Source organism: Hordeum vulgare, chromosome 7H (assembly GCF_904849725.1).
Source record: "Hordeum vulgare subsp. vulgare chromosome 7H, MorexV3_pseudomolecules_assembly, whole genome shotgun sequence".
NCBI lineage: Eukaryota > Viridiplantae > Streptophyta > Magnoliopsida > Poales > Poaceae > Hordeum > Hordeum vulgare.
This window is the reverse complement of record NC_058524.1, coordinates 3,028,471-3,046,078: the sequence shown is the minus strand read 5'-3', so window position 1 is coordinate 3,046,078 and position 17,608 is coordinate 3,028,471. Positions and strand designations below refer to the sequence as shown.

General features: G+C 45.4%; 1 protein-coding gene across 1 annotated transcript; it reads right to left on the bottom strand.

The window, feature by feature from the left end:
* Positions 1 to 35: 35 nt before the first annotated feature.
* On the bottom strand, positions 36 to 6,770 carry LOC123412777 (DExH-box ATP-dependent RNA helicase DExH9). The gene is made up of 13 exons (XM_045105712.1): positions 6,386 to 6,770; positions 5,988 to 6,188; positions 5,664 to 5,882; positions 4,943 to 5,284; positions 4,621 to 4,836; positions 3,834 to 4,084; positions 3,368 to 3,491; positions 2,531 to 2,804; positions 1,836 to 1,981; positions 1,568 to 1,717; positions 1,260 to 1,492; positions 767 to 1,031; positions 36 to 657 (listed from the first exon to the last, which is right to left on the bottom strand). The coding sequence occupies exons 1-13, from the start codon at positions 6,671 to 6,673 to the stop codon at positions 379 to 381; spliced, it is 2,988 nt and encodes a 995-aa protein (XP_044961647.1). The 5' UTR covers positions 6,674 to 6,770; the 3' UTR covers positions 36 to 378.
* Positions 6,771 to 17,608: the final 10,838 nt, after the last annotated feature.

Here is a 17,608-nt window from a genome sequence, read left to right as displayed (position 1 = left end):
AACACATTCATTTGATTTGGCATCAAATTCAGATATATCAAAAGAAATAAAAATATCACACTCATCACTCTCCGCATATTGATCAGGTACATCTGTAGTTCAGTTCTCTTTCTCTGTGTACAGGGAAGAAGAAAAATGGTACAGGTTGAGTCCTTGGACCAAAACCCTAATCAATTCAATCAAGACTTACTGCTTCTACAACCTACAAAATTTTATCCCCGCCATGGCGACAACATAAGCCGCTCAGTGTTGCAGCAAACCAGTCAAGCCGGCTCAACCATATCCATGTCGACGACGCAGGACAACAGCAGACAATGATAAGCTCTGTATCCCCTTGTACATGAGCTCCTGTGATGGAACCAAACCACGCAGAAGATGTCACAAGTACAGGGACGCAGCGAACACAATGTCCCTCTTAATCTTGCTGACCGCCTCCTCGAGCTTGGCCTCAAGCTGGGTCTCACCGATCGACTGGGACGCCAGAATCAGCTGCTGTAGGACCTCCTCCAGCCGCCTGATGGCCCTGATCAGGCTGCCTTCAAACACCTGTGTCATCTCCATGATCTGGTGGAACTTGGACCCTCTGGCCCACGAGTACACGGCCTCCATCACATCAGGGCGGAAGGAGTTCACGAAACTCTCAACATCGATCTGGATCTATCATCAGCAATGCCATAACAGAAACAAGTTTCAGCAACTGGGATGCAATTCTGAAGCATCAAAACAGCACAAGTTATGATTTTCTGGCACTGGCATTATTGAGTACCTTGCATTCAAGCTGGAGGTTCGCGACCCTTCGTGCCGTCTCTTGCAGCTGGTAGAAGAGCAGGTCGAGCTCCTCCCTTGGCTTTGGGGCGTCCTGAAGCTTTTCCTGCCAAACAAAGCAAGAAAGCAGAGCCACCATCTGCTCCACAGTAGCATCCTTCAAAGTACCACTGAACATAAGCTCCGTCAATGTCAGTTCGTCGGCTGAGCTGATCTCACATGCTACTTTGCCCTTTATTTCAACTACATCCTCATTGGTGATGTATCTGAAAGAAACAAGATACCCAAATAAGAATTCATGAAACAAAATAAAATATAGATTGATGCAACAGGCAAGACGTGAACTTTCATATAATCTCGATACAACCAAATTGCACTTTACGATGAATATCTATGAGATACATCTCTAATGTTCAAACAAGAGGTTAGTATTTAACTCTAACAGTCAATGATAGTTCAGTTTAGCATGATTTAGGTGTCAGATGATGCATTACCCCAGCCTACGAAGAACTCGTTTTCGTGCCTTGAGCTCGTCCTTAAAGGCTAGAGAAGTCGAGGCCTGCATTGTTTTCTTTATGGACTTTATTTTGGCTTTTATTTCTTGCTTAGCATGCAAGACCTTCAGCTTCTGTTGGATATGGGGTGCATTACGGATGTCATGCTTCTCAAATAAGCTCTCCAGAGCCTCTATTCTTCTGGTAGCTTTCCGGTAGGAGCTAGACTTTACCTGAAAGGAAAAAAAATATTAGGGCTAAATAAGTAGAGGAAACCTCACCATATGACATGCATTAGTTTTCCTTACTTCCATATCTTCTTCTGGATCCAATAAAGGAACCCCATCTTTAGCAAACCTTGAAAGCACTTCTTCAATTTTCCTCAAGGTGTTTTCTCGAGCTTCTACAGGCAAAAGATCCTTGGGTATGTACATCCGGACACTGCTTAGTCCATCAATCTGTTTATTCAGTTCAATTTAGGATTAGAGTAAGAAGACAAACAGCTTTGCAATGTGATAAAAATGGTTAGAAGTGGAACATAGCACGTTAACTGGTGAAATGGGAGAAGTAAATTACCTGAGAAAGTGGCAATGAAATAACAACCGGTTCTCCACGGGATTTGAGAGGAATAACCTTCATTGCCTTCTTTCCATTTACGTCCTTAATTACAGAACATCTGGTGAGGACATCAACAGTGTAATCACAATCCTCGGGCTTTCTTTCTGTAAGAACAAAAACCAGAAGTCAGCAGAGTCAAAATAGCTACAAACAGTACCTCCCCCTATTAAATGCTGTAAAGCAATGACCATAAAACGTTAGGATCACATTGTAACATAACTGCTTCATCTTTTTAAAACATAAGAGGGTAGGAACGAGGTAGTCTGAAACAAACAACCTTAAACCATTGTGTGAGTTATGAATCAAAGAAGGAAACCTGTGAAGGAGTCATTCCTTCAATTGACACAACAAAACAGGTTAATGTAGGTGAGCTTACTGACCATTCACACAGAGATTGCTGCCATGATGGCTGCAGTGTGTAACTGGCTAATTAGCCACCAAACCCATACAGGCTTGATATTTCCCACATAGGGTATGTCATAAAGTTTCTTACAAAGGGAGATTGTCAATTCCATAAACTGAAGGTGCACAATCTTTAGATTGCTAACTGGCCGGAACAAAGTTGCAAAATTATGGTCACAGCTGAATGGTGGTAACTGAAGAGTGAACCTCATGAATAAAATAGCAAAACTAACAGAGTGTATGAATGTTACCTTCAGCATTGGTTTTCACCTTTTCAAAATTTATTATAATTCCCCATGACACACTTTCGTCAATAGAGAAGGTGGACTCATCTGTAGTGTATTGAACACGAACAAGCCTTCCAGATTGCAAGAAAGGCAGAACATATTTTGGCGAAAGTACAATATCACGGACATCCTGCTTTAAAGTTCTGTACTGCTGTAAGAGATCATAATAGTCCTTCACGCTCTCCTCGTCTTCAATAACCATGGAACTTCTTTCTACTTCCAGTTCCCTGACTTGCTTCTAAACAAAATTCAAACACATGAATGTCAGGATAAGTTCCTTGCAACAATGCTTCAGTGGCTGGGGTTTTTGATGTATAAGCTCTTAGACAGAAAGGCACTGCTATGGTAATTCACACCAGCCGGTTTACCAACATAATCTGCTATTCAAACTGGTAAATACAGGCTAGCTAGTGTCATTTCGACACATCCAACGTAAGGGTTTACTGCACATATGCATGTGTGAACATTCAGGAACGCAACCGACACAGTTTGGATGCCATTCTGAAAACCTTCTTTGTAAACATGCAACCATGTCATAAATGGCAAAACGCAAGTAACAAACATTGTTGTGGCAGGAACATCTTATTACATCTTAATGGGAACAGCAGGGAATACCCCTAGAAAATAATTATATTGCAACATATATAGTACAGCAACCTTACATGAGTATCCATGGGATTGAAAGAACATGCTTGTGTGCCCAAGGCTAACTAACAGGATCATGGGCGAAAGGACGAGAGGCAGACAGCAAATGGTAGCAGTTTATTCAATGAGTGAAAATACATAGAAATTTCAACAAACCTCAAGATCAGGGAGAGCTCTATCTGCTTGAAATTGGTAGAATGAATGCCGAAGAAGCTTTTCTGGATCACCATCCTCAGAGCGTAGTTGATTCAGCAACATGTTGTAGCTCAAATGAAAGGCACTAATCAAGAATATAATAATATCAGAGCCAGCAATATAAAAGAAAAATGTGCATTTAAACAACTGGAAGAAACATAAGAAATACAGAAACAGTAAATGATTACTTAAGCATGCTAACTCAAGATTCCAAGATGCAATGAACTGGTATAGCATGAATGGATGACACTAAGTTATTAGAATAGATACGGCGAACAACAGTTTCAAGCATAGAGTATACCAAGTGAAACATCCAACCCCAGTCAAAGTTCTCTGTCCAGATGGTCTTTCCATTCACAATATTCAGCTGTGATGTATGTATTATTGTTCTAGATAGAAGTAGGAGTAAAGAATACATGATACAGACCTGTTCAAACTATCAGCACCTCCTTTCAGCATCATTTTGGCAGTTGAGGGTTCCATTTTCTCATCTACCATCAATATGCAGACACCACGCTGATCAATACCTCGACGACCAGCACGGCCGCTCATCTGAATGTACTCTCCACTTGACAACCATCTGAATCGATCTCCGTCAAACTTACGTACATTGGTAAACACAACAGTCTTTGCAGGCATGTTCAATCCAATACTGAATGTCTCTGTGGCAAACAGACACTACAACACCAGATTTCAGTGTCAGCAAGAAATTATTGTCACAAACACAATTTTTACTTCCGATTCAAATAAAATAAATACTCCAAAGTCATCAGTTCAGAAGTCATGACACAGAATAAGATCAGTAAATACTTGACAGAATTTAGACCTCTCACTTTCTTTCAATCCAGTTTTACAGTGCTATTGGTCATACAAGAATAGGGTTACAAAAAAAACTAACATACACATTTTTGCATTGCGAATTCAAGAGAAATACTCCATCTTGACTATGAAACTGCAATACAGCAGCAACTATCCTAATGACCTGAATCCACCATCTGTTACTTTGGTGTGAAACACTCAAACCAAGAACTATAACCTCAGCTTTTAAGGCACATAGTTTCAGCTCAAGAGAGAAGCTAATAATAATGTTTTTCTTCCAACGACAAAGTAATAGGCCACTAGGGTATACTACTACGCTTCCAACAATATGCTAGTTTGGAGGCTAGGAAACAGTGGCAGTCCAAGAAGCCATGAGATCAGTAATATTTACTAACCTTGATGAGGCCCTCTTGGAAAAGTATCTCAATCACTTCCTTTAAAATGGGCAACAGACCAGAATGATGCACTCCAATGCCGCGTTTCAATAAGGGAAGCATATTCGAAACCTGGGGAAGCTTTTTGTCATCGTCTGAAAGCAAATCCATGGCACTCCAAAAAATGGTTTCAATGTTCACTTTCTCATCATCCCCATTCAAGTCCATCTTGGCCATCTACAACACAAGCAGGACAGTCAAAATCAACCAAGACATTTACTTCCTTGAGTCAAAGAATATTACTATCCTGCAAAGCGACCATCAATCTAGAAAAGGAACTTACCTGCATGGCAAGAAATTCACACTCTCTTTTGCTGAAGCTGAAAAGTATCACAGGGTCATATTGACGCTGAATTATCATTTTCACCATCTTGAATATGTCGCTTTCTTCATTAGTTTTGCCTGCCGAGACAACGCCTTTTTGCCGCTTACCGTTTTCCCTCTTCTTGTCATTGCCACTAGCAGGGGCAAGGACATTCAGAGATTTCTGAAAACTGTCCTCTCTGAACTTGCCATTTTCATCAACGACCAGGTATAAGCCATCACCTCCAGCAGGAAATACATAGTGCTGGAGAGGTGTAGGTCGATAGTCGGTGTATACTATATGACAAGGTTGCTTATGTACCTGAGAAACAAAATCATACTACCGTCATTATGCAGAACACATATATGCTGAAAATATAGATGGATGGTTGACCATGTAGTGCATTGTAGAAAACAGATATTTATGTGCATCAACAGAATGATGTTTATGTGTGTGTCCCTTAGATTTGCTAAGCAGAGAACTTTCTTATGAACTATCAAATCAAAGGCAAGGTAAGGACAGAAACAGGGGAAATGCAGACAAACCTTATATACCCAATCAACAAACTCCTTTAATTTACATTAACAGAATGAGAATGGTACTAGTATGCATGTCCCTTTAATGAATTGAGCAGAGAACTTTCTTATGAAGTATGAAAGCCAAGGCGACAGCATCAAAATAGAGGGAAATGCAGACAAACCTTGGCAACCCAATCAGCAAACTCCTTGGCATTAGGTACCGTTGCCGAGAGGAACACGAACCGCGAGTTTTTGGGCGCCATCACAATACTCTCCTCCCACACAACTCCCCTCTCCCTGTCGCGCATGTAATGCACCTCATCGAAGATAACCCAAGCGACTTCCCTCATCACCTCGGACCCCTTGTACTGCATGCTGCGCCAAATCTCCGTGGTCATGACCTGCGTTTCCGAGCACACACGCACATGCTTTAAGCACCAAACAGACATATGCACAGAAAGAGAGTAATAAAAGAAATTGAACAAAGTCAGCGATCGATCCGGTACCAAGCAAGAGGCGTTTGGCTCGATGGTGACATCCCCGGTCATGAGGCCTACATCGGAGAACTCCTCCTTGAACTCCCTGTACTTCTGGTTGCTGAGGGCCTTGATGGGGGACGTGTAGATGACCCGCTGCTGGTTGCGCAGGGACATGGCTATCGCGTACAGCGCCACCACCGTCTTCCCCGCCGACGTGTGCGCCGATACCTGGTGAATGAGACCAGGCACGCATGAGAGGCAGTCAGGCAGAGCAACTAGTAAATTTCGTGTGCGGAAGACTTGGCGGCAGGCGGAAGCAAGTAAAGACCAAATTTTTACAGTGGAATTTAATTAATAGGAGAAGCTAAGCCAAGAGCAGCGTGGTTAGGATGATTGGGGAAGGCGCGGGGACTGGATTTGCTCACCATGACGGACTCGCCGTTGTCGAGGCAGCGGATGGCCTCGGACTGGAAGGGGTCGAGCGGGAACGGGAACGTCTTGGCAGGGGCTGCGCCCTCGCCGCCGCCGGCGACGATGCGCGGGCCGGGGGCGGACGCGTCGTAGCCCTCGGGATAGGAGACGTCGTGCACGCAGGCGACGCGCTCGGTGCCGGCCGGCGCGGCGTCGGCGTCCGCGCGCGGCGGCTTGATAGGGGGGTCGACCCCGGCGGCGGGGGCGTCCTCCGTCGCCTTGCGCTTGAGGGTGGCCTCCATGGCGCGGTGGACGGCAGGCGGCGGCGGCGGCGGCGGCGGGCTAGGGTTTAAGGAGGGGAGTGAAATTGTTTGGTCGCCCGCGGGGAAGAAAGAGAGCTGCCCGTTGGTCTGGCGGTGTGCTGTCTCTGCATATGGGGCCCGCATTTTATTTTATTTTTTTGCTTTATTAAGATAAGAAGACGTTCATACGTTTTCGGTGCCGGAAGCGGGTTTTACAAGAAGGGGAGTGATCTGCTCCGGCGCGCGGGGCCAAAACTTTCTGTCGGCCGCACGCGGGCCGCTCGATTCACCAACCCCGTGCGTTCGCGCCGTTGGATCTTCATGTAACATTTTTTTTCCCGATGCAGCAATTTTTTCTACGGTTGCAACAAAAAACAAAATTTATAAAAAAATAATATCTACGTGATCGTAGCAAAAAAACGAATCTGATGGTGCGTGGTAGCAAAAGTCAAACACAGGTTCTAACAAATATCTACGTGAACGTGTATGCAATTTTTTTAGTGAACGGTTGCAGCAAAAAATGATGTCGGTTGTAGCAAAAATTAACACAGTTGTAGCAAAATAAAAACATCAATTGTAACGAAAAATTCGACGAACTGGAGTTGCAACCAAACGTATACGCAGCTTTTTACTGGACAAATGTAACAAATTTACACGAGAAAAAAAATTACATGAAAACCGTTTGTATCAAAAAAATACACAGTTTCCAGCAAATTTGACGAAAAAATGCTGCAAGCATCTGCCAGCGAGGCGACCGGCCGAACGATTCGGCCGGCGCGTCGGGTGGAAGCGTTTCCCTTAGAAGAATGTGTGTCTTGCAGTTCATGATGGTGAAAAACGGGGGATACTTATGGCCTGTTTGGGACCGCTCTGCTTCATTAAAATCAGTTTTGCTTCATCAAATTCACTTTGAAACAGTTTCGTACGGAAGTTGCAACCATTTCAAAGAGAATGTTTGGCTTTCATCTAGCTCTAGCTTCACGAATATAATTTTTCATGAAAAGAATCTATTTGATTGGATGAGAGGGGAGAAACGAAAGGGTATCCACTTACTGATGGCAGTGGTGGGTAATTTTCTTCCAACTTCAGCTTCGACAATTTTATGGAGTACCTCCTAGAGAGCTTCATAAAAACGAGGAGTTGGACCCCAGATTCTAGTTTTTTTTTTACGGAGCGGCATATCATGGAACTACCCCGTTTGCCTTATGTTTATAGAACGGAACTGAATTTTCTGGAGTAGAGCAGTCCTAAACAGGCTCTTATAACGCTTTCTTTGACAATTGGAACAATTCAGATGTGGATTTGTTGAACTAAGCGATGAGATAGTAACCCGCATAGTGTTAGAAAATTGAACGCGACCTTTTTCAAAAACTGATGAAATAATATTACCTTCGTCCCGAAAAAGTTGTTGTATCTACACACCTTGTAGTGTTAGATGTGTAAGAGCAACTCTAGCAGACCCCGTATCCGTCCGTCACGCAATACGTGTTTGCAGTTCGCGGAAAAACGTCTTTGCGGGCGGCGCGCACGGTCGCGGATGCAGACCTGCATAACGGACCCGTAAAACAACATATTCGTGGAATGTGCTTTTTCAGACCCCGCGCGGGCTAAAATGTCCCTCCCACCAACCGCTTCCGCTTATATGCAAGACACCGCAACGGCGAGGGGGAAACCCGCGAATACGCGGGTTGGGGCCGAGATTTTGCCGCGCCCCGCGAAAATATTTGTGGGCCAGGGCGGAATGCGGGGTCTGATCGGGCAGTTTTTTCGCCCCGACCCGTATTTTGGCGGTTATTTTTCGTGTCGGGGCGGGATGCGGGGTCTGCTAGAGTTGCTCTAAGACAAGCTTCTCGGGACTAAGGGGTAGCAACATATAGGAGTGGTAGACAAGCTGAAGGACTGAATTGCATAACGCATAGCACAATAGATGTCATGCATTTGAATCCATAACAAATCCATGTTAAACTAAAGGTTTGAATTAAACATACATAACACCCGAATATTTGAAAACATATGCGGAATAACCAATGAAGATACAATACGGAAGGTTTATGGCACTCGCGCATGTAAAATAGTAAAGGTACGAAGCTAAGCATTCGGTGCTGGTAGAAAAGGGCCTAACAAACGCATGAGTTGGAGGGCATGCGTGACAAACTCCCCACCGGTACTGAGATGTTTGGCATGGAAAGTATTAGGAATAAATTAATTAGGAGATAATCCGTGTTTACGTCGGTTGCTTAGTTTGGCAACTGTTCCTTGTAAACCGTCTTTGTACCGAGGTATATATATCCAAAACTTCAATCAATGAGAAAATTGTTCAATAATTTGCTCTCTCTTTCCTTTTACTCTTCACACCTTATCATGCACGCCTCTTGCACAGAGTAGTTAGGCCAAGAACAACACCGAAGAAGGCACCAGCGTCCATGGCCATCGGCCTAATGCACGACCGTGGCGGCGGTGCCATTCGGCGCCAAGAACACGGCTACCCTCCGCCTTGACAGCGCTCCGGCGACACACCACCAGTGGCCATGCAGAAGACAGAGGCACCCCACGGTCGACCACGCCCTCCTCTGCAGGCGCGTCGAAGAGGCACCCTCCGGTGCGACACGGACGCCGGTGACGCACCCCTTCCCATGACGCTCCCGGTCTCTAATGCGAGGCACAACCGCATGGCAAGCGCCCTCAAGCGCTCGAGTCGCAGCCCCGGCACACGGCTGCGGCGGCGACCAACAACCGGTGCTCTGCGCGGCAGCGCACACCGCAGTCTCAACCGGCGCGGAGACGGGTTACGAACCGCAAGACCAGGTGGCAACGGCGGCGTTGCCGGGCCCGCGACGCGACGAGCCCCTCCAAGCCAAGCGTTGGCTTCCAGCTAGCAACGCTCCAAAGGCGGTCGCGAAGGCCCTCGAGGTCCGGCATCGTCGTCATAACTAAGGGGCGTCCATTGACGAACCACACAGGAGAACCACAACGTCCACACGGGAGAAACATTGGGGAATCTTATCCTTATGGCTATTTTACGGTTTAATGCTCGGAATTCATCGAAACTACAAACAAGTCCATGTAAATACCGATACATCACTCATGTCTTGGTTATGCAAGGTATCCATCGGGTATTGCTAAGTTCATGTTATTATTGACAAGTTTGCGAAGGTACCTGTGACAACCCGAGACCGACGTTCCAGAAGATTCCCCCTTTATTCCGTTTCCTTCGTGTGATTATTTTTATTTGTCGCATCAACATTGCATCATGTGCATCATCAGCATTGCATCGGCATCTTGTTGCCGTCAGTTTTTAAAACTTGCATCCGATATTAGTTGTCGGTTCTCTCCGTGTTCGTCGTTGCCCGTGTTGAGCCCCTCGCACGCACCCGCGGCATCGTTTAAATCCTGTTTTTAAAAGTGTGTATAAAAACTTTCTCCGATTGGGTTGGATCTTGACGTGCGGTCTTATTTTAATATAGGTAGGCCGCATGTTAAAATTCGTCGCGATCGGAGTCCGTCTGATACCCGAACGGTCGACCGTAGCGGCACCGTATTCGGTCTATCGTCGGACGTTTGTCCATGTTTTAAAATACGTTGTCGGGTGTCGTTTCCCTCTCTTCTCTGGCTAACCTACTCTACACGGCTACTTAGCCCGTCCCGCGTTCGGAATTGTTCGATTCCGACCGTGCGGTTGAAACCGAGGGAAAGTTCTGCTAAACCTAGCCCCCTTTGTCTATAAATAGACCCCCATCCTATTGTTTTAGACAGCCATCCAACTCCTCCTTGAAACCCGTGCTAACCCTAATCCGTGCACAACCAACTCCCACCTCTCTCTCCCCTCCAGCCGCCGGGCCCGCCGAGCCTAGATCGGGCCCGGGCAGGCCCATACACCGACCAAGCTCTAGATCGGGAGCCCCGATCTCCCCGTGCCCCGTGTTCCTCGCCACGTAGCCGGAGCGTCGTCCCTCGCCGGTCGCCGCCCGCTGCCGACGCCCCACCGCCGCCGACCTCCAGGCCAGCCCCGACGAGCCTTCTTCTCCCCAAGCCTCTCCTCTCTCCCTCACCTCGCTGCTCTCTCTCTCTCTGTAGGGGCATGCAGCCAAGTCGTTGGTAGCCCGCCGTGGACGCTGGAGCTCCACCTCGCTTGATCCCGGCAGGTCCTCGCCGCCCCCTTGCCGGAGACCGCCAGCCATCGTCGCCCCTTCGTCGCCCGGATACGGCCGCAGCCCCCGCTGGCGCTCGCCTCAACCGCCGCCGCCTCGTCCCCGATCCAGATTGGATCGGGACGAGGGAGTTGACCAGGCAGATCGGCCTCCCCCCACCAGCCAGCCGGCCCGACGCCGCCTGGGCCCTCCCTAGCGCGCCGACGACCCAGCGCCAGCAGCACCGCGGCCCACCTCATCGCCCCGGCCCAGCATCCCAGCCGGCCCGTTGGCCACCAGGTGAGATTCCCCCAGACCTCCTATGTTGTGCCCCGAGCATGATTAAACTATCCGGTGCTCGTGTACTGTAGGCCCATCTGTTGTAGAATTCGGCCTGTGTAGTTTTTTATAGGACCTCCGAATTTATTAATTTCGGGAAAATGCATTGATTTTAAAACGACGGTAGATATTTAACCGAGCGTCGGATCGAGATGATCTATATATGTAACTTGTGTATTTTTCGCGTAGATTCATATTTTGGAACTTGCATGCATGTTTGACGTAGTTTGACTTGCCATCTGCCTAGTTTTGTGTGATGCCCCAATAGGGAGTTCTTCCGTATTTATTTTTCGCGCGTGTCCGGGTTGCTCAAACCCCGTAGATAAAATGCTCATGTTTTTAGGAACCTTTTTTCATGTATTTTAGAGTAGTTGTTGGTATTTTTGCTTGTAGGATTCCGTAGCTAGTTTGATATACCGTGTTTAGGACTTATTCCCGCATATACGTGTGACGCTGTTTTTATTTTGCAACCCCTCATGTTATATATGTTTTCGGGGTAGAAAAATCCGTAGAATTTAACTGTGCATTTAGTTTTAGCTTTTGAGCAAGTTAGTGTGCGTGATATTTTGCCATGTTGCCATTTTGTTTATTTTGTGGGATTTAATCCGTGCTTGATATGAATTAGTTTTGAACTAGAGATATGCCCTTGGATGTGTATGCTAGTCTCTGGTAATTTTGGTTGTAATAGAAATCCATGTTTATGTGCGGTTTGCTTGCTCTCAACTTGCTAGAAAATAGTGTTGTTTTGAAGATGCTGAAATATTTCTAAATCTGAAATCTGTTATATTTTGTTGTTGTCTTGAGTTTATCTGGTGATCTATAGTTTTTTTGAGGTTGGTGCCATGGAGTTAGTTGTAGACTTTAGGATTCTCTAGCATGTTGTGAATTTTCATGCCATTTGAAGTCTTGTAGCTTATGGTTTTGCTGCTGTCAATATGCCTTCAGATCGAAAACTGCAGTTTCATAAACTATTATTTTCACTAAGCCTGAAACTGTGTGTGAGAAGCCATTTTGTGACTTCTTTTCCTAGTGATCCATGCTTCCATGCTAGGTGTTATAAGTTGCATCTGGTAATACATCTTGCCCTCTAACGTCTCATGCCTTGGTTGAGTATATTGGTTTTGTGTAGCTCGTAGTTGTGGGGTGTAGAAATGATATGTGGCTGATTTTTGACAGATTGAAGTGATTTTTGTTTAGCTCGTAGTTGTTGAACCGTTGCTCCGTTTTGATCGTGTTCTACATGAAACTTGCTTAGAATCTCGTGTAGTTTCATATTATCTTGTTGGTTGTGTTTTTTGAAATATTGTGGATGCCATTTGCACGCATATTGCATTCGTGCCATCATATATTACGGTGTTCGTATCTTTTGATCCGTAGCTCTGTTGGAGATGTTCTCTATGTGTAAATTGCTTGTAGCGGCGCGTAGAATCACGTGAACCTATTTATTTTGTTGTTTAACAAATATTAAAACATGTTAGTTTAGATCTGGACAGAATTATAAATTAACATGTGAGGTCGTTTCGGAGGTGCTATATGTCATTTCCGACCTTATTTAAAATGCCTAGATAGGTAGCTTAATTACGCTTCACCTCTTGCCATGTTTAACCACATTTAATATTGTCGTGTATCTAATCGGGATAGAACTAAATAACTCGTATGTGGACTTTCGTCAATATGCAACTAGTTGCATATTGAACTTCACTTAATGTGTAGTGTTTGATTGTCGTGAATTACCATGTCATGTCTTGCATGTATTCACCGTTCATGCATCATATGTGGATTGCATCTTATCGTGCATGTGCCGTGGTGAATATCGTGTGTTGATTCTTGTTTCCGGTTTCCTTCGTCTCGATAGAGTTCCGCAAGCGTGTCGGATTGTGAGGACCCGTTCGTCTACATCGGTTCGTCTACTTCACAGAGTCGTTCTTCTTCCAAGCGGGATCTCAGGCAAGATGACCATTTTCCCAGATACCATTACTAACATTGCCATGCTAGTTTTATTGTTTCTGTCGCTATGTCTCGTTGCCTACCACCTATTAAATATCAGCCTCTCAATATTGCCATGAAAACTTCCACCCTGTTCACAACCTAGCAAACCATTGATTGGCTATGTTACTGCTTGCTTAACCATGTGGTAGCATTTCTAGTTGCAGGTGCAGTTGCTTCCATGTGAAAACATGGATTCCTTGTTATATCACCATATTAATGCTATTTAATTTAATGGACCTATATACTTGGTAAAAGGTGGAAGGCTCGGCCTTTCTAGCCCAGTGTTTTGTTCCACCTTTGCCCCTTAGTTTCGGCTACGGTGTTATGTTCCGTAATTGAGCGCTCCTAACACGATCGGGGTTGTTATGGGGACCCCCTTGATAATTCGTTTTAGATTAAAGCTGGTCTGGCAAGGCCCAACATTGGTTTTACATCTGCCTAATAACCTAATAAAATTGCATAGGGACTTTCCGGACCCCGAGGATAATTTAATCAACCCCCGGGCCAGTGCTCCGCATGAGTGTTGGTCCAACCTGTCAACCGCCGGTGGCTACCAGGGGCAACTCTGTGATTGGCCTACCGGAAGTTTGGACAATCGTCGTGTCCTGAGAACGAGATACGCGGCTCCTATCGGGATCGTCGACACGTCGGGCGGTCTTGCCGGATTAGTTTTACCTTTTACGAGATATCTTGTGCATCGGGATTCCGATGATGCTTTGGGTAATCTCAGAGTTGAGGTTTTCCACTAAGGAATCCGATGAGATCGTGAGCTTCGTGATCGAGGACTTCTATGCGGCTTGTGGTAATTTGTGATGGACTAGTTGGAGCACCCCTGCAGGGTTAAATCTTTCGGAAAGCCGTGCCCGCGGTTATGTGGCAACGTGAAAACTTTGTTTAACACTGGTTCTAGATAATTTGAAGTTAACTTAATTAAAAAATGCCAACTGAGTGCGTAACCGTGACTGTCTCTTTAGTGAGCTCATTCTCCGATCGAGGACACGGTGCGGTTATGTTTGACGTAAGTAGGTTTCAGAATCATTCAGTTGATCATCAGTAGTTCACGTTCGTTATGCGTAGATCATCCCCCTCTTTATTCTTGTACTCGTAAGTTAGCCACCTTATATATTGCTTAGTCGCTTGTTGTAGCCTCACCACTTAACCATACCGCATCCATTAAGCTTTGCTAGTCTTGATACCTTTGGAAATGAGATTGTTGAGTCCCCTATGGTTCACATATTACTACAACACCAGTTATAGGTACAGGTAAAGATTAGTTGACGCGAGCGCGTTGATTGTTCATTTGGAGTTGCTTCTTCTTCTTGTTCATCGATCTAGGATGGGTTCCAGGCCGGCAGCCTGGGATAGCAAGGATGGACATCGTTCTATTTTCTCGTTTGTTTCCGTCCGTAGTCGGACCCTGCTCTTCTTCAGGATGTTTATGTATTGTATTGATGTGACTCTGATGTAGCTTGTGGCGAGTGTAAGCCAATTCCATATATCTTATCTTTTCAGTACATGTACTTGTAACGATATCCATTCTTGCGAAACAACGAGATGCGCGTCTATCCCTGACGAGGACCTCATTCCAAATTGAGGATAGGATCGCATCTTGGGCGTTACAGTACCACGCAAAAAATCTTTAATTTCAGTGGTACCTTCATCTGCCAAATTCTTCTGTTATTATTGACAAGCCCTATACATGGAGTCCACGGATAATTTACGATTCCCACATAGATTCCAACGAAACTCATCGGTACCTTGTAACAGCCGTACCAATGGTAAACGGCCTAACAAGGTATTCCATGACTGTAACCCCGTACCGATTAAGTCATGTCCGAATGTCACATCTGGAGGTGAGACTTGCATAACAAACGCAAGTGTAGCACCTTTGTGGTGCACAATACTGTATAAGGTCGGATATTGCTCACGGAGGGTGGTATTTCCTAACCACTTTGTTTGAAATATGCCCTAGAGGCAATAACAAAGTTGTTATTATTATATTTCCAGTTCATGATAATTGTCTATTATTCATGCTATAATTGTATTAACCAGAAACCGTAATACATGTGTGAATATACAGATCACAATGTGTCCCTAGTGAGCCTCTAGTTGGCTAGCTCGTTGATCAATAGATGGTCATGGTTTCTTGATCATGGACATTGGATGTCATTGATAGCGGGATCACATCATTGGGGAATGATGTGACGGACAAGACCCAATCCTAAGCGTAGCACTAGATCGTGTTGTTCGTCTGCTAAAGCTTTTCTAATGTCAAGTATCATTTCCTTAGACCGTGAGATTGTGCAACTCCCGGATACCGCAGGAGTGCTTTGGGTGTACCAAACGTTACTACGTAACTGGATGATTATAAAGGTGCACTACGAGTATCTCCGAAAGTGTCTATTGAGTTGTACGAACCGAGACCGGGATTTGTCACTCCATGTGACAGAGAGGTATCTCTGGGCCCACTCGGTAATCCATCATCATATTGAGCTCAGTGTGACTAAGGGGTTAGCCACGGGATGCTGTGTTACGGAACGAGTAAAGAGACTTGCTGGGTAACGAGATTGAACAAGGTATAGCGATACCGACGATTGAATCTCGGGCAAGTATCATACCGATAGACAAAGGGAATTGCATACGGGATTGATTGAATCCTTGACATCGTGGTTCACCCGATGAGATCATCGTGGAACATGTGGGAACCAACATGGATATCAAGACCCAACTGTTGGTTATTGGTCGGAGAGATGTCTCGGTCATGTGTGCATGTCTCCCGAACCCGTAGGGTCTACACACTTAAGGTTCGATGACCGCAGGGTTATAGGGAAAATAGTGTACGTGGTTACCGAAGGTTGTTCGGAGTCCCGGATGAGATCCCGGACGTCACGAGGAGCTCCGGAATGGTCAGGAGGTAAAGATTGATATATAGGATATGAGGTTTCGGACACCGAAAGTGTTTCGGGCGTCACCGATAACGTACCGGGACCATAGACCGAAAGGGTTCCGGGGGTCCACCGGGAGGGGCCACCAGCCCGAAGAGGCTTCATGGGCCAAAAGGTGGAAGGAGAGACCTACCCAAAGTGGGCTGGTGCGCTCTCCCCTCTCAGCCCAAGACGCAAGGAGAGGTGGAGGGGGCAAACCCTAGGCGCACAGGGGCCCAAGGCCCACCTAGGGCGCCGCCCTCCTCTCCACCTTGGCCGTCGGCCCTCCGTAGCCATCTAGGGCTGCCGCCACCCCTAGGAAGGGAACCCTAGGGGTGCGCACCCTCTCTCCCTCCCTCCTATAAATACCCAAGTTTTGGGGGTGATTTAAGATACGAAAACTCTATCTCTCTCTCTTGGCGCAAAGGAGAAAGGGTAAGCAATTCAGTATGTCTGATATTAGAAGGAGAAAGGGTAAGCAATTTAGTTTGTCTGATATTAGACAACTCGGTTTACGGAAGCTGATGTTATTTATCTTCCTTGCCGTTTGCTAGTGACGTACTCTGGTCTTTGAACGCCTGGCCAGCCTTCGGCTGCACGTTGTAGCCTTCGGCCTTCATTCCCAAATCACTAATCGAGGATACTCCTTTCAAAAGTCACTTTTATCTTTTCAGATTAAGACAAGTGGCATGCTGTATGTACCAGAGAGTTCTTTTTTTCATAGATCCATTTATTTTAAATGTTTTATTTCTTAAATCATGCGTCCAAATTTTGAAAATTAGATTTTAAAAGATTTTGATGGTTTTTTACACACAAAAACGGACAAAAAAGACGTACGAAACCAAACCGGGAGCACATTCTTAGAGGCACGACCATGCTTCCCGTGGAAGCAAATTCGTGCTCCTCGTAGAAGAAGAAAAAGGAAAACATGTTTTATTTTTTTTCTTTTCGAAAGGCATCACGGAAGTAAATCCTTGCCTCTTGCGGAACCAAATCCGTGTCTATTGAAAAAAAACACGTTTTTTAAAGGCACAATGCAGAAGCAAATCCTTGCCTTTTGCGGAAGAAAATAAAGAAAATACGCTTTCTTCGTTTCGAGAGGCACCTGCCTCTCGCAGAAGCAACGTCGTACCTCTCGTCTCCGTTTCCAAGAAACACAGTCGTGCCTCTCGAAAAAGTAGTTTTGTGCCTCTTGCGAAAGTAAAAAAATGCATTTTTCTCATCCAATTGTTTTTTATTTTTCTTTGTTCAAAATTTGAAAAAAAAAGTGAAAAACAGAGAAGCCAAAAAACCCATGAAAGCAACCATCTAAAAACCAGAAAACGCATGAAAAAAATAAAATAAAATAAAATACGAAAAAAATGCCCAGAATGCGACACGTTTCGGGGCTTAAGCAAGTGACTCGCTCCAAGCGTGGCCCTTGGGAGGCTTGCGAAAGGGTGCACCTCCATAAGTATTACAGGCCGGGCACTGCTATGGATCGCTTATATAGCAAGCAATACGACAATGCGTCGCTCACAACCACACTCGGAACCGTTCGCTACGCCTGCCTACAT

Bases quoted from the DNA above. Each gene is read 5' to 3' on its own strand.
- LOC123412777 (XM_045105712.1), bottom strand. From the start codon at position 6,673: ATGGAGGCCACCCTCAAGCGCAAGGCGACGGAGGACGCCCCCGCCGCC. The intron at 5,883-5,987 runs GTACCGGATCGA...TCGGAAACGCAG, and splicing joins AGCCAAACGCCTCTTGCTTG to GTCATGACCACGGAGATTTG. The intron at 1,718-1,835 runs GTAATTTACTTC...CTGAATAAACAG, and splicing joins TTTCATTGCCACTTTCTCAG to ATTGATGGACTAAGCAGTGT.